This window comes from Dasypus novemcinctus, chromosome 19 (assembly GCF_030445035.2).
Source record: "Dasypus novemcinctus isolate mDasNov1 chromosome 19, mDasNov1.1.hap2, whole genome shotgun sequence".
In the NCBI taxonomy this organism is placed as follows: domain Eukaryota; kingdom Metazoa; phylum Chordata; class Mammalia; order Cingulata; family Dasypodidae; genus Dasypus; species Dasypus novemcinctus.
Window position 1 is genome coordinate 21,702,247 of NC_080691.1, and position 13,729 is coordinate 21,715,975.

The window sequence follows — 13,729 nt, forward strand, 5'->3', positions numbered from 1 at the left end:
ATGAATACAAAGAGAATGTCAATAAAGAGAGAGAAATCATTAAAATGAATCAAACAGCTGCAGACCACAGTAACAGAAATTAAAAATTCCCCAGATGGATTATGCAGTAGTCTGGAGATGGCAGAAGAATCACTGAACCTGAAGATAAGACGGTTGCAATTCAGTCTGAGAAACAGAAAGAAAAAGAATGAAGAAGATGCAATGGATATGTCATGAGGATGGGGGAGAGTGTTACTGTGGGGGGAGTGGTGGGGTGGGGGAGGTGGGGATGAATGGGGACCTCATATTTTTTTAATGTAATATTTTTTTAAAAAATGAATAAAATAAATTTAAAAAAAAAAGAATGAAGAAAGTGAACATATCTGACAAACTTGTGAGGTAACATCAAGTATAGCAATACTTGTTGTGTAGAAGGACAAGAAGGAGAGAGAGGGGCAGAGAGAATATTCAAGGAAAAAAATGACTAAGAATTCCCCAAATTTAACAAAAGACATGAAAACACACACCCATGAAGCTCAACAAACTACAAATAGGATAAACCTAAATAAACTAAAACTGTGACATATACTAATCAAAATGCCAAAGATTGAGAATTCTGAAAGCTGCGAGAAGGAAAAAAAAATGTCTCTGCTGATATGATTTAATCCCAGAATGTTAAAATCTGAGTTTTTCAATGTTACTTTATTGAAAAAAGAATATTAAAATAGAATTCTAAAGTTAAAGTTTCCTATAAACTCATCATCTAGACAAACACAATATGCACTTATCTATGTTACTTTGAATCCTTTTCTATCCCATATTCAGTATTTACTTATTTGTAGAATTCCACAGCTAGTTTGTAATATTATACAATTTTGCTCAACATTATCCCATGACAATTTTTTTCTTATTGTTAGTCTTATTTCTCACTACTCCCCTAGACTACAAACATGTTAAATTCCTCATATATTTCTCCAAATCTTTCTCTATGCTCACCAAAACATATCCAAACATATACACACACATACACACACACACATATAGGGATGGCTGTGGTGGTGTAGGTTTTTTAAAAAATGGGATCACACTGTGTTTCTGTACACAACGCTCTTCTCAGTTATTATTTCATAGATATCTCTCAACTTTAATAGAAATAGTTCTAACCTATTCTTATAGTTACACATATTCCACATAAGGTCACTTATCCAATAAATATTGGATATTATCCTCTAATAAAAGACATGCAGTTTGCTTTCAGTTGTTTTGTTTTTCCTCTGCAAAAAATGCTGCAATAAGTATCCCTGCATATATAACCTCCTGTGATGATGATTTTATTAAAAGTAAATTAAATTACTAAAATTACTAAATTACTAAAATTGGACTTCTTTTAGTTCCTCATATATTTCAAGCTATTTCTCACCTTAGAACCTTTGCACATGCTGTTTTCTCTGCCGAAAATACTTTATAACACTTAAAAAATGGTATTTATATTTATTTATAGAATTATCTAACAAATGTCTCTTCATATAGTGCATGGGGAGCTGAAGCAGTCTGATATTGGTTATGAATTCCAAAAATAGATACTGGATTGTTTGTAAACTGGTTTCTCTGAGCATATTAGATTATATTGGATTCAGAGGTTTCACTTTTACTTGATTAAATATTGAGGCTTTGATTGGGCCACATCAGTAGGATGTTGAGTCCCCATCCCCTTGGTAGGTGGAGACTCACAGAGAAACCACACTGCAGAGAAGGGAGTTTGTAGGTTTGATCCTGGAGCTTGGTCAATAAACATATAGAGAACCAGATAAGTGAGGAATGAGAGAAGGCTCAACTGAACACAGAAGAGGCCCTGGGAAGAGAGATGAGCCATTTGCCTGATGTTCTACAGCTGGCCTTGTGGAGAGAGCAGGGCAACTGAGCCTGGAGAGAAATGAGACCCAATAAGAGAGGAACCCAGGTGGCGGACTTTGTCCAGTGGTTAGGGCTTCCGTCTATCACATGGGAAGTCCGCAGTTCAAACCCCAGGCCTCCCTGACCCGTGTGCAGCTGGCCCATGCGCAGTGCTGATGCACGCAGGGAGTGCTGTGCCACGTAGGGGTGTCCCTGCGTGGCAGAGCCCCACACGCAGGGAGTGTGCCCTGTGGGGAGGGCCACCCAGTGCGAAGGAAAGTGCAGCCTGCCCAGGAATGGTGCCACACACACGGAGAGCTGACACAACAAGATGACACAACAAAAAGAAACACAGGTTCCTGTGCCGCTGACAACAACAGAAGTGGACAAAGAAGACGACGCAAATAGACACAGGGGTGGGGGTGTAAGGGGATCGAAATAAATAAATAAATAAACCGAGAGAGAGAGAGAGAGAGAGAGAGAGAGAGAGAGAGAGAGAGAGAGAGAGAGAGAGAGAGAGAGAGAGAGAGAGAGAGAGAGAGAGAGAGAGAGAGAGAGAACACTTCCCTGTAAATATCTGTGGCAGTTTGAGATTGTTTATGAACTCCAAAAAGAGAGATTATATTTGTGGCAGTTTGAGATTGTTTATGAACTCCAAAAAGAGAGATTATATTTGTAAACAAACCTATTCCTCTGAATGTAATACCCTTTGACTGTATTAAGATCAGCTGAGATGTCTTCCATTAAATTACCTCTTAAGATTAGGGCACTGCCCTCTCAATATAGAGATGGAGTGGACAGCAACAACCCCAGATCTACAGGATGGATTAATACAATATGGAGCAGAGTGGACTTACTGGTATTCTATTATAGATTATTGTGACTCTAGCAAATGAAGAAATTGTATCATTGATGTGGAGACAGTGGCCACGGTAGTTGCTGAGGGCAGGGCGAAGGAAGAAGAGATATGATGTGGGGGAATTTTTGGGACTTGGAGTTGTCCTAAATGATATTGCTGGGGCAGATTTTGGACAGTATATAACCTGCCATAACCCACTGAAGGTACTGGGGGAGAGTATAAACTATAATGTAAACTATAATCCATGCAGTGCAGCAGTGCTCCAAAATGTATTCACCAAATGCAATGAATGTGCCACAATGAGGGATGTTGTTGATGTGGGAGGATTGGGGGGGTGGGGGGTGGGGTATGTGGGAACCTCTTATATTTTTTAATATAACTTTTTTTTTGTGATCTTAAAGAAAAAAGACAATGTAATAAAAAATAAAAAAATTTAAAAAGATTAGGGCTTTGATTCCATCACATGAGTAGGGTGAGACTCAGGGTTGAGTCCCCACCCCCTTGGCAGGCCAGTATAAACGCACACCCACTCAAGAAGACACACAAAAGAAGACATAGGAAGAGATTGATTGCCATAGTCACGGCAGAGGACAGAACTTTAATTCAGGGAAGAGAGATCAGCTCTATGCCAGCCTACAGCTGAGATCAGAAGAAGCTGGGCCCATAGAGCCTTAAGAGGAAGAAGAAAGGAGAGACCACGCAGAGATTGCCTGCCTTCTTGCTTCAACATGTGGCAAAAGACTTTGATGAGAAAGCAACCTTGGGCTGGACTCCTTAGGCTTGTAACTGGAAGCTTCTACCCCAAATAAATACTCTTTATAAAAGCCAACAGGTTTCTGATATTTTGCATTGGCACCCCTCTTAAAATCTCTATCCAACCAAAAAAGTTGCCCAAGATTTGATTTTGTTATCTTTGATGACTCTTTATTTTATATACACAAACATACACATATAATGGACACATAAATGGTTACTAACTACGGTGCTGTCCTTTATAATGCACTACATAATTTAATCTCTTGCCCCTGCATCCATTTTTTCAAATCTTGTGTCTCTTGCCCCTGCATCCATTTTTTCAAGTCTTGTGAATTCTACCCTACAAAAGTTTCTCAACTGGATCCTTTATTCTTCATCCCTACTATTGATATCCTATTGCAGGACCTTAATCTCTTTCACCTGGAATACTGCAACTAACTAGCCCCTCTACCTTCAGCCTTCCAATCCATTCCCCTAATTCCTGAGTGGTTTTAAAACACAAATCTTAAGTCACTGTCCTGATTAAAACCTTCCGATAGCTTTCTTTTGCCTTCAGCATAATATCCAAATTCTTTAGCTTGACAAGAGCTTTTTGAAGCTGCCCCAGTTTACTTTTACAGATCCATCTCAGCCAGTTCCCCTTGCTAGAAATGCCCTTTGCTCTTTACCTTATGCCTCCTCTTCTTTTGAGAGCCAGCTCAAGAGTCATCTCCTATCTATAACTTTCTCTGACACTTCTGAACATTATACTGCACTGGTTCTAATATTATCCCCGTATCTTCTCCCTCAGTGATATGAGCTCCTTCAGCATAGAGTTCTGTCACGTTCTTATCTATTCTATATTCCCAGAGGCAAAACCAGGATCTCGCATAAGGTATTGAGAAATAAAAAGCATAAACTTACAATAATATCTAACAAGTCACTCCTGCCCCTGCTTCTGTAAATCAGCCTGTGAAAACACCGCCTTGCAGGAAGATATCAAGTGAATGACTCCTGCCCCCTGCTTCTGTAAATCAGCCTGTGAAAACATGGCTGAGCAGGAAGATACCTAACAAGTAATTCCTGCCCCTGCGTCTGTAAATCGGCCTGCAAAAGCATAGCCTTGCAGCTGCATTCTGCTTCTGTAGCCCTGCTTGCAAAATTTTGCCTAGCAACAAGTTAGTCAATGAGCAAAAGTTATGCTGATCCCACCTGAAATCGTATATAAACCCATTAAAACTGAAAAATGGGGCTCAGAATTTGGAGCCTGACTCTCCTCTGGGCCCACACATAATAAAACTGTTCATCTCTCTGGAGTGCCGGTTGTGGGTTTCTTCTACAGGTCAGTACTTCTGGTTTTGCTGCAACAAAGGTAGGCAGTGAACTAATTACCTGTTTAATAGAATTATTAACACTTAAAAAAAAAATCTTCCTGGAGCCTAGAAGATGGCTGGGTGGGTAATCAGCTTTCAGTAAAGCCTAAAAAGTTGTTTATCTAGGAGCCTGGCACTTCCCTGCCGAGGCACTCACCCAGAGTCGGTGGGACTGTCAGATGGGCAGGGGGCAGGGGCAGTCCTGACACATGGCCTGAAAAGCTGAGTCTGACTAAGCAACTCAAGTTAGTAATGGAACTGACTGCCTAGCTAAGGGCAGTGGCAGTCTCCGACTGACAGGGTAAGTAACAGTGGGCTAAACGAGTTGGGAGAGTCGCAAAGTCTGACTGAGGGCAGGGGCTGGACTTAACAGACTGACCGAGAGTTGTAGCGGGTCCCAACCCACTGCCTGACGGACCAAAGGCGGGCAGAAATGATGGCAGGCCTCGTCACCCCCGACGGTAAGTCAGAACAGCGTAGAGGGAGCGACAACACCCCAAGACAGTGGCTTCGCGCCTCCGTTCACGCAAAGGAGGACGGGAACGCGGCTAGTCCGCCAAGGGCCTCAGCGAGTGCGCGTGCGCGAAAGTCCCATTTCCCCGCCCCACCCCCGTCACGTGGTTCCTTTTTTCTCTGAGCCCGCGCGAGACTCCCTGAGTGCGCGCGCGCGGCAGCCCCATTGCCCCGCCCTCCTCCATGCTGGGTCTCACACGGGGCGGGCGCGAGCCCCTCTGGCTGTTACACGTGCGCGCGCTAAAGCCCGCCCTCGTAGACACGTGACCCCCGACCCCCGGCTTTCTTCTGCACAGTCTTCCCGGCTCTGACTCCGCGGAACCGGCGTTATGGCTGCCGTCGCGCCCCGTGCCGCTTCTCTCTACCCGCTGCTTCCCCTTTTCCTGGGCCTCCTGCTTCTCTCCGTACCGCAAGGCGGCAGCGGCCTGCACACAAAGGGCGCCCTTCCCCTGGATACAGTCACTTTCTACAAGGTAATGGGGGCCGGAGGACGGCGTTCGCAAGTGCAGCCAGAGCGCCCGGGGAGCGTGCACCCGTGGTGGCCGCGGGGAACAGAGGCCTGGTAGCAGGTGGTGGTCGGTGGTCCCAAGTTGTTCGGGGCTTCCCATATCCTTTGGGCCTGGTGGACATACACTCTCCTGCGTTCCCGTACACCCTTGCCTTTGCAGCATTTATACTTGCTTTCTTTTGCAGACAAGCTGCGGAAATACCGCTGGGGAAAACTGGGTGCTCCTTCCCTTCACCTATGGAGAGTAGGCGGTGCCGGGCGAGACCCAAACCTCCAGTCCCTAGTGGGAGCCCCGAGGGCAGTGCGAAGCTAACAGCACTGTACTCCTGGCTGTTGTAAAAGGAAGGCGGGGGAAACTCGATGTGTATGCAGGCATTCATGTGTCTCTCTTTCCCCTGGGAAGAATTGCAACAGCCTGCTTTATAATATGGAGACAATGTTCGAATAGCCTGCGTGTCTTTGTAAAGCACAAGCGAAGAATAAGCTTCGATCTAGTTACTCGGCGGGGAACAAAATGAATAAGATCGGGTCGGGGCACGAAAAGATTTGCCACTGCTACCTCTCTCCCCTTCTAAAATTTGGGTTCTGGCCTGGGTTAATGGAACCTGGAAGTGTTCAAGGCTGAGTGCAACATTGCAATCCCAACTCTCTCGCCTTTGACCTGCCCTCACAGAACCTCTGGCGTTTTGTTTTTGTTTTTGTTTTTTGAGGTACGGCGCCGGGGATTGAACCCGGGACCTTATATGTGGAAAGCCGGCGCTGAACCATTTGAGCCACATTGGCTCCCTAGCAGCTTTGAATTAACCCAATACTTGAGCAAGCTGCTTGTTGAGAAAGAGGCAATCATTTTGTTTCTTATTTTGTACCCGTTGCGGGGAAATGAAACCAAGAAGTAGAGCTTTAAACCTTTCTCAAGTAGTTGAACTTACCCTTTTTTTAAGTTTCCTGTGGTGGATTAGGTATCTCTACTTCAAGGCAAAGTTTGAAGAATTTAGAAGTGCTGGTATTTACTAGTTCATTGTCAGGCTCACCCCACAGCAACCTGTGCTTTGGGGCTTTTGTTGGTAAAGTGCCCCTCCCCAACCCCCACGGCAGTCCTGGGAACTGAATAACACCACAGATCACCTGTGACTCAGAGGGACACGTCCCACCAGAAAGTTAACAGTATTTCCTAATCAGTTCATGCTTCTCCAGGTTAGTCTTTTCACTGGTCTCCCAGCTGTCACTCTGGAGCACCTGGGAGTTTTTATTCTTTCTCTCATCTCCTGTCCACTACCTACCCTCCTCCCCCCCCACACACACTTCTCTTGGCTTCAGCCCCAGAGAACTCTGTCCTGTGAATATTCCTAGCTTGCTACTGCCTTGGCGCCTTGCACAAGCTGTTCCTCATGCCTGGAACATGCTTTGCCTCAATCTTACCAAGGCTGGTTACTTACCATTCAAAGTTAGATTAAATGCCATCTCTTCAGAATTACTCCTGGATCCCAGTCACTTTATCACATTACCCTGTTTTATATCTCTAACAAGCACTTGGTGCTGATTTTTTTTTTCCTACTTCCCACACTGGCCTACTATATGCTTGTGAAAAAGTACCTTGTGTATTTCTTCACAACCTAGCAAGTTACCTGTCAGGTAGGAGGTGCTCAATAAATAATTTGTTGAATGAACTTTTTTTTCCAGTCTCTTTTCAGATCTCACTCTCACTTGTCACCACTGAATAAAAAAGGAATTTCCTAGTGTTACTTTTTGATTGTTGTTTCTTGCCCTTCACCATCATTATAATACCAGCTCCATATAATAAGAGAGTCTGTCTGTTTCGTTCACTGCTGTGTTCTTGGCACTTAGAAATGTGTTTGGCACATGATAGGCCTTCAGTAACTTTTTACTGACTGAATGGATGATGAAATCTCTACTTTGAAGAAGCAAGTTGCCTACGTATAGGTAACAATGGAGCTGGTTCTTCAAGGATTAGGAGAGAGATTCTGAAGCAATTAAGAGACTGAGTAAAGAACAAGAAATAAATTCCTTATACAAATGCTTGGTCATTCAAAACCATCCTACCTCACAGTGGTGTCTAAGAATGGTGAAGGTAAAAGATGCAGGACACTCAAGGCTTTCACTAGGAGATCTCTGTGTGATTCCATCATAGGAGTATAGGCCCCTTGAAGGTACAGATCCTGTATTGTGCTTTTCCCCCTGCACACGTGGAATCTGCTACCAAAGGTTGCTGGAGTTGCATTCACCATATATTTTTGGAGCATCTGCCACATGCCAGGCACTGTTGGGCACTAGGGATGCGGCAGAAAACAGGTCAGACAAGGTTCTTATTCTCGTTAATGTACATTCTAGTGGAATAGATAGACAACAAACAAGGATTTCAGAGAGTGATTCATGTAGTGAAGAAAATACGTGTGGTAATGTGATAGAGTATAATGGAAATGAAGCAGTATTAGAATAAATCATTGGAGGAGGCCTCTCCCTTAGGAAGGGACACTTGCACTGAGATCTTAGTGGTAGAAACAGCCATGGTAAGATCTAGAGAAAGGGAATGCTAGCCAACAGGAGCAGCAAATGAGAAGGCAGTGAACTGGGACCACGTTTTGCCTGTTGAACTAAAGGCCAGTTGGACCAGAGGGAAGTGACCTGATTTATACTGATTTATATTTTAAGTCTTCCCAGCTCCTAGGCCTTCAGAGCTCAGACTTTTTTGGGGTCAGTGACCACTTAAAGATTATGTATTCTGGTGGCTTCTCCTCCCTGTGTTCCTAGGCAGTGTTAAATATTTTTTAAAACTTAAAACTAAAAGGATAACAGTACACAGTAAAGGAACAAAGACTGACAAAAACATTGTTTCTTTGCTTTCAGCTGGATTTATGTCAGCTTGGGGTGACCATCAGCGATCACTTTGATTAGAAAAACAAAAAGTTATGGGAGAAGGGGGAAGGTAATAGTATTGACTAAAACCAGTTTGTTACCTAAAAATCTGTGTGTTGGGGGAGCCTCAAAAGGAAGTCCTTGGGTGTCCTCAGTAAGTTAAACATAGAATAACCATAGACCCAGCAATTTCACTCCTAGGTATATTCCCAAAAGAATTGAACACAGGTGTTCAAACAGAAACTTGCACACAAATGTTCATAGCAGCATTATTCATAATAGCCGAAGGTGTAAACAACCAAATGCCCATTAGTGGGTGACTGGATAAGCAAAATGTGGTCTATCCATACAATGAAATACTACTCAGCCATGAAAAGGAACAGAGTGCTGATTCATGCTACACATGGATGAAATTAAAAAACATGCTAAGGGAAAGAAAGACAAGAAAGGCCACATATGGTCTGATTCCATTTATGTAAAATGTCCAGAACAGGCCAATCCATAGAGACAGAAAGTAGGTTGTCAGGGGATGGGGAGCGGTAGGAGAAAAGGGAGAGGAACTGCTTAATAAGGTATGGGGTGATGAAAATGTTTTGGAGCTGGGTGGTGATGGTTGCCCAACATTGTGAATGTCCTAAATGCTACTGAATTTTTCATTTTAAAATGGTGAGTTTTACCACAATTTAAAAAAATAATTTCTTGGTCCTGACAGAGATCTAACCAAAGGGAGCTGTGGCCTAGGGAAGGGACATTTTCCCAAGTGTGGCCCCTAGGCAATTTCCTTTCAGTCCTGCTGAAATTGCTTAGTTTAAACTTGGGCTGCCCTAGCCATAGTTTTGTCCATGGTGCCAATTCCTTTGGGATGGATGGTGAGCAGGACAGGAGTTTGACATAGGATGTGCTGGGGTCTCCTCAGCCTTTGCTAAAATGACTACTAGAGAAGACTGCAGCTTTGTTTTCTCTGGACAGGGTTTGTATGTATCCTTGATTAGCCTGAAAAAGTACCTAGTGGAATGGACATAGCAGCACTGGATTGTTCAAAGACTCAGTGGATGAATGAATGAATATTAATTTGTGAGAGTTTGTTTCCCTCACGGGCTTGGGTTCTTAAAGAGGGACCCCTTTGGGAACAGGAATTAACCCCAAAGTTTCCTGGAACCCCGCCCCTTGCTCAACTGTGTATGCCCTCAGGTTATTCCCAAAAGCAAGTTCGTCTTGGTGAAGTTTGACACCCAGTATCCCTATGGTGAGAAGCAGGATGAGTTCAAGCGACTGGCTGAAAACTCCGCCTCCAACGAGGATCTCTTGGTAGCCGAGGTGGGGATCTCAGGTATGGACAAGTCCAGGACAAATGGGGAGGGCAGAGAGAGAGGGAGGAAGCTAGGATTTGTTTCCCTGCCTGCAGGGAGAAAACCCAGTATCTTTCCATCTGAACCGCCCATGAAGAGTGTAAATGGGCTCATGGGCTTGTGGCCGCTCAAGGAGTCCGATGCCCACAATAACTAGCCTGAACAGATATGGGAGCATGGAACCTTAGCTCAGCCTTGGGTGCCTGAAAGTGAGGGAACCCCTCACCCCACACCTCCCACCCCAGCCTAACATTAATTTTACAATGAGAACTCTTGAGTTTTGCTTGCAGGGGACTGTGGTCAGAGGGAATGCCATATTTCCTGGAGAACAGCCATAGTCACTTCTTACCCCTGCATTTCAGTTTTTTTTACAAACCTAGAGTTTTTGGCTTTGGCTCAAATCCACCAATGTCGCCACTGATGCAAGGACAACTCTCAACCTTGGTAACAACTCTAATTAAATAGTCACCAACATTTATTTAGTGGTTTATAGTTTTACACAGACATTATTGCATTTTTTAATCTTCACTTGAACCCTGCCTGAGAAGAGATGCACATTTTTTCTTCCTTTTCTACTTGAAAACGGATGCTCAAGGTGCTTAGATCACCTGTCTCAGTCCATGGGTAGGAAGGGACTCATTCAGACCTCCACCTAAGTGTTTATTCCCAAGTGCAGTGGATTCTTACCTACCTCAGCTTCCTGCCAGCCAGGATGCCTCACTCTCCTAGCAAGCTTGTGAGACTCATCCTCAGTTGGCATCTCTCCAAAGCAGTCAGTCAATTTTCACTCTACACTGAGTCAACTCCCTTGGAGTCACCCTTGCAACAACTCTATGAAGGAAGTACAATGGTACCATTACCCCCATTTTTCAAATGAAGAAACTGATGCTTCTTAACAGAGCTGTTAAGTGACAGAACCAGGATTGGAAACTCAGACTTTACTATACAACTACCCAGTAATAGGTGGTCTTGGCCATTTTTTCCTGGCAAGGTCTAAGAAACCAGTCATCACAGCATCAGCCCTTTGGACTGCTACTGCCTCTTAGGAAGGATGTAACAGATAGTAACTTCAGCTACCATGTACTGAGCACTTAACTCTATGCCAGGTCACAAACATACATTCCCTCACTGGGTCTTCCCCGTAGCCTTTGCTAAACGATAGATGGTAGGGTCTACGTTCATTACCACATGTTCCCTTTTCTCACTAAGCCCCAGCCAGCTTGGCATTTCTGCCTGAGACACTCTTCCTGGCTCATCATATGGCCAACTCCATGATATTCAGATCCCTTGGCTCATGTCATCAGAGGGCCCTCCATGACTATCTGCAGTGGGCCTTCTTACCCAGTCGTTCTCTCACATCAACGTTTTATTTTTATCATGGCACTAATCACTTAGGTTCATATATTTATTAGCTCCCTTAGAAGAATGTAAGCTCCTTGAGGGAAGGGAGCTTGATATCCTTTGATTAAAAATAAAGACAAAAAAGATACTTTTAAATTACAACTAGATCTCCCAGCACCTAGAACTGTATCTAGTACATAGTGAGCATATAATAAATATTCAGAAGAATTCTCATTTTGTAGGTGAGGAAAATGAGGTTCAGAGGTTAAAGGACTCAACTAAAGCCACAAAGCTGGAAAGTGACATGGGAGGGATTCAAACTGAGGCCTGTATGTTTAGTCTTCACTTTGCAAGCCATCACCCAACCAAGAAGATTCTTCTTTCCCTTAGCGCAGATAAACCGTTAACAATGTCCTGCCCTGAATTCCCCATGGTCTTGCTCCTCATGTCTTGTTTCTGTTCACAGATTATGGTGACAAGCTGAACATGGAGCTGGGTGAGAAATACAAGCTGGACAAAGAGAACTACCCAATCTTCTACCTCTTTCAGGATGGGGATTTTGAGAACCCAGTCCTGTACAGTGGGGCAGTTAAGGTTGGAGCCATCCAACGCTGGCTTAAAGGGCAAGGGGTCTACCTGGGTATGCCTGGCTGCCTGCCTGCATATGACATCCTGGCTGGGGAGTTCATCAAAGCCTCTGACAGGGAGACACGCCAGGCCCTCTTGAAGCGAGGGCAGGACAACCTTGCGAGTGTGAAGGAGACTGAGAAGAAATGGGCTGAGCAATACCTGAAGATCATGGGCAAGGTCTTAGACCAAGGCGAGGACTTCCCAGCATCAGAGATGAACAGGATCACCAAGCTGATTGAGAAGAACAAGATGAGTGATGGGAAGAAGGAGGAGCTCCAGAAGAGTTTAAACATCCTGACTGCCTTCCAGAAGAAGGAGGCAGAAAAGGAGGAACTTTAGAGGCACTCCATGATTTGATGGGGATGGAGAGTCACATGCTTGCTGTGAGACCCTCTTGGAGTGGTGGAAAAACTGGTATTACCCAGAAATCTAAGCCCTGGGTATGCCCAGAAGTTAATGCTGATGTGACCATGCTTAGGACGTATCTATAGCAGATTTGGTGGATAGCTGGAACACTTACTCAGATAGTTTGTGAAATTCCCCCTCAAAAAGGAATTGGTGCTATGAAGAGTATAGTGCCTAGGTCCCTGAGAGGTATAATTCTGATGTGATTAAAGTTTTAGCATTTTGGTTAAGTGGACCTGAAGCCATTCGGTTTTCTTTTTCAAATTGTGCTCTGACCTATAACCTGCTTTCCTCTTTGAGTTTATTTTTGGATCTTAACTGGTTTGGATGCTATTCTTCCAGGGTAACAAACTATCCTGGTGATAGTGGGAAAACTGCTGCAGGCATACCTTTTATCATTTGCCCCCAACAGACTTGGATTGATTGTGAGTGGTAAATTGGGTTGCTCCTTTTCTGGCCCTTAAATTAAATGGCAGCATTGATGCTGTGGTATAATTATTTTCTATACTCCATGAAAAACATAAAGCAAATTATTTTACTGAAAAAATTTGGTGATTTTTAAAAAGTTGTATTTAGATAGCAAAATGATAGTCTAATCTGAAATTTAAAAAAAAAAAATTTTTTTTCCATCTAAAAAAAATTCATATGTCACTGTTACTCTCTAAGTACCCATTTTAAAAAAGCAAAGAATGGAGAATCTTGTACTGATTTTCGGATCTGTTTCCAGGAGTAGTTACCAGCAATTCTAACAGATGTCTGATGAAGCTTCATGATATCTTCACTTTCCTATTTAGTTTGGAAATATTTCATTGTACCTGGACAAAGAAATTTAAGTTGAACAGAATTGGCAAATGAAATCTTAAACTGTTATTTTCCTCCATTTCAGTCAGATTACTATTTAGAGTCACTGGAAACAAAAAATGCAGGTGTATGTGTTGAATTGGATGGGGAAAAAAATCATAGCTGTGGCTAATTAAAATAAGCTGGGTAAAATATGTTCAAACCTAACCACCCACTTGCTCTCAGCCTGCAAGGATTTAACTGCTTATATTATATTGTACAACTTTAGTCCAACAATTTTGATATTTCCCCTTCTCATTATTTCACTTCTAATAGAAATTTTTAGGAAATCCTTTTGGATGCTTCCCATTGGAAAACTTGATATAGCTGTTCGATTTTATCTCATTTTATACTAAACAGGGTCACTTCCAAAGAACAAATTATTCAGTTTCATGGAAATTAAATTAAAAGTCAAATGGTAGTCAGGGAA

At 43.3% G+C, this 13,729-nt stretch overlaps 1 protein-coding gene across 1 annotated transcript; it reads left to right on the top strand.

Moving 5' to 3' along the window:
* Positions 1–5,484: 5,484 nt before the first annotated feature.
* On the top strand, positions 5,485–12,694 carry ERP29 (endoplasmic reticulum protein 29). Its single transcript, XM_004448186.5, has 3 exons — positions 5,485–5,825; positions 9,926–10,064; positions 11,891–12,694. The coding sequence occupies exons 1-3, from the start codon at positions 5,682–5,684 to the stop codon at positions 12,391–12,393; spliced, it is 786 nt and encodes a 261-aa protein (XP_004448243.1). The 5' UTR covers positions 5,485–5,681; the 3' UTR covers positions 12,394–12,694.
* Positions 12,695–13,729: the final 1,035 nt, after the last annotated feature.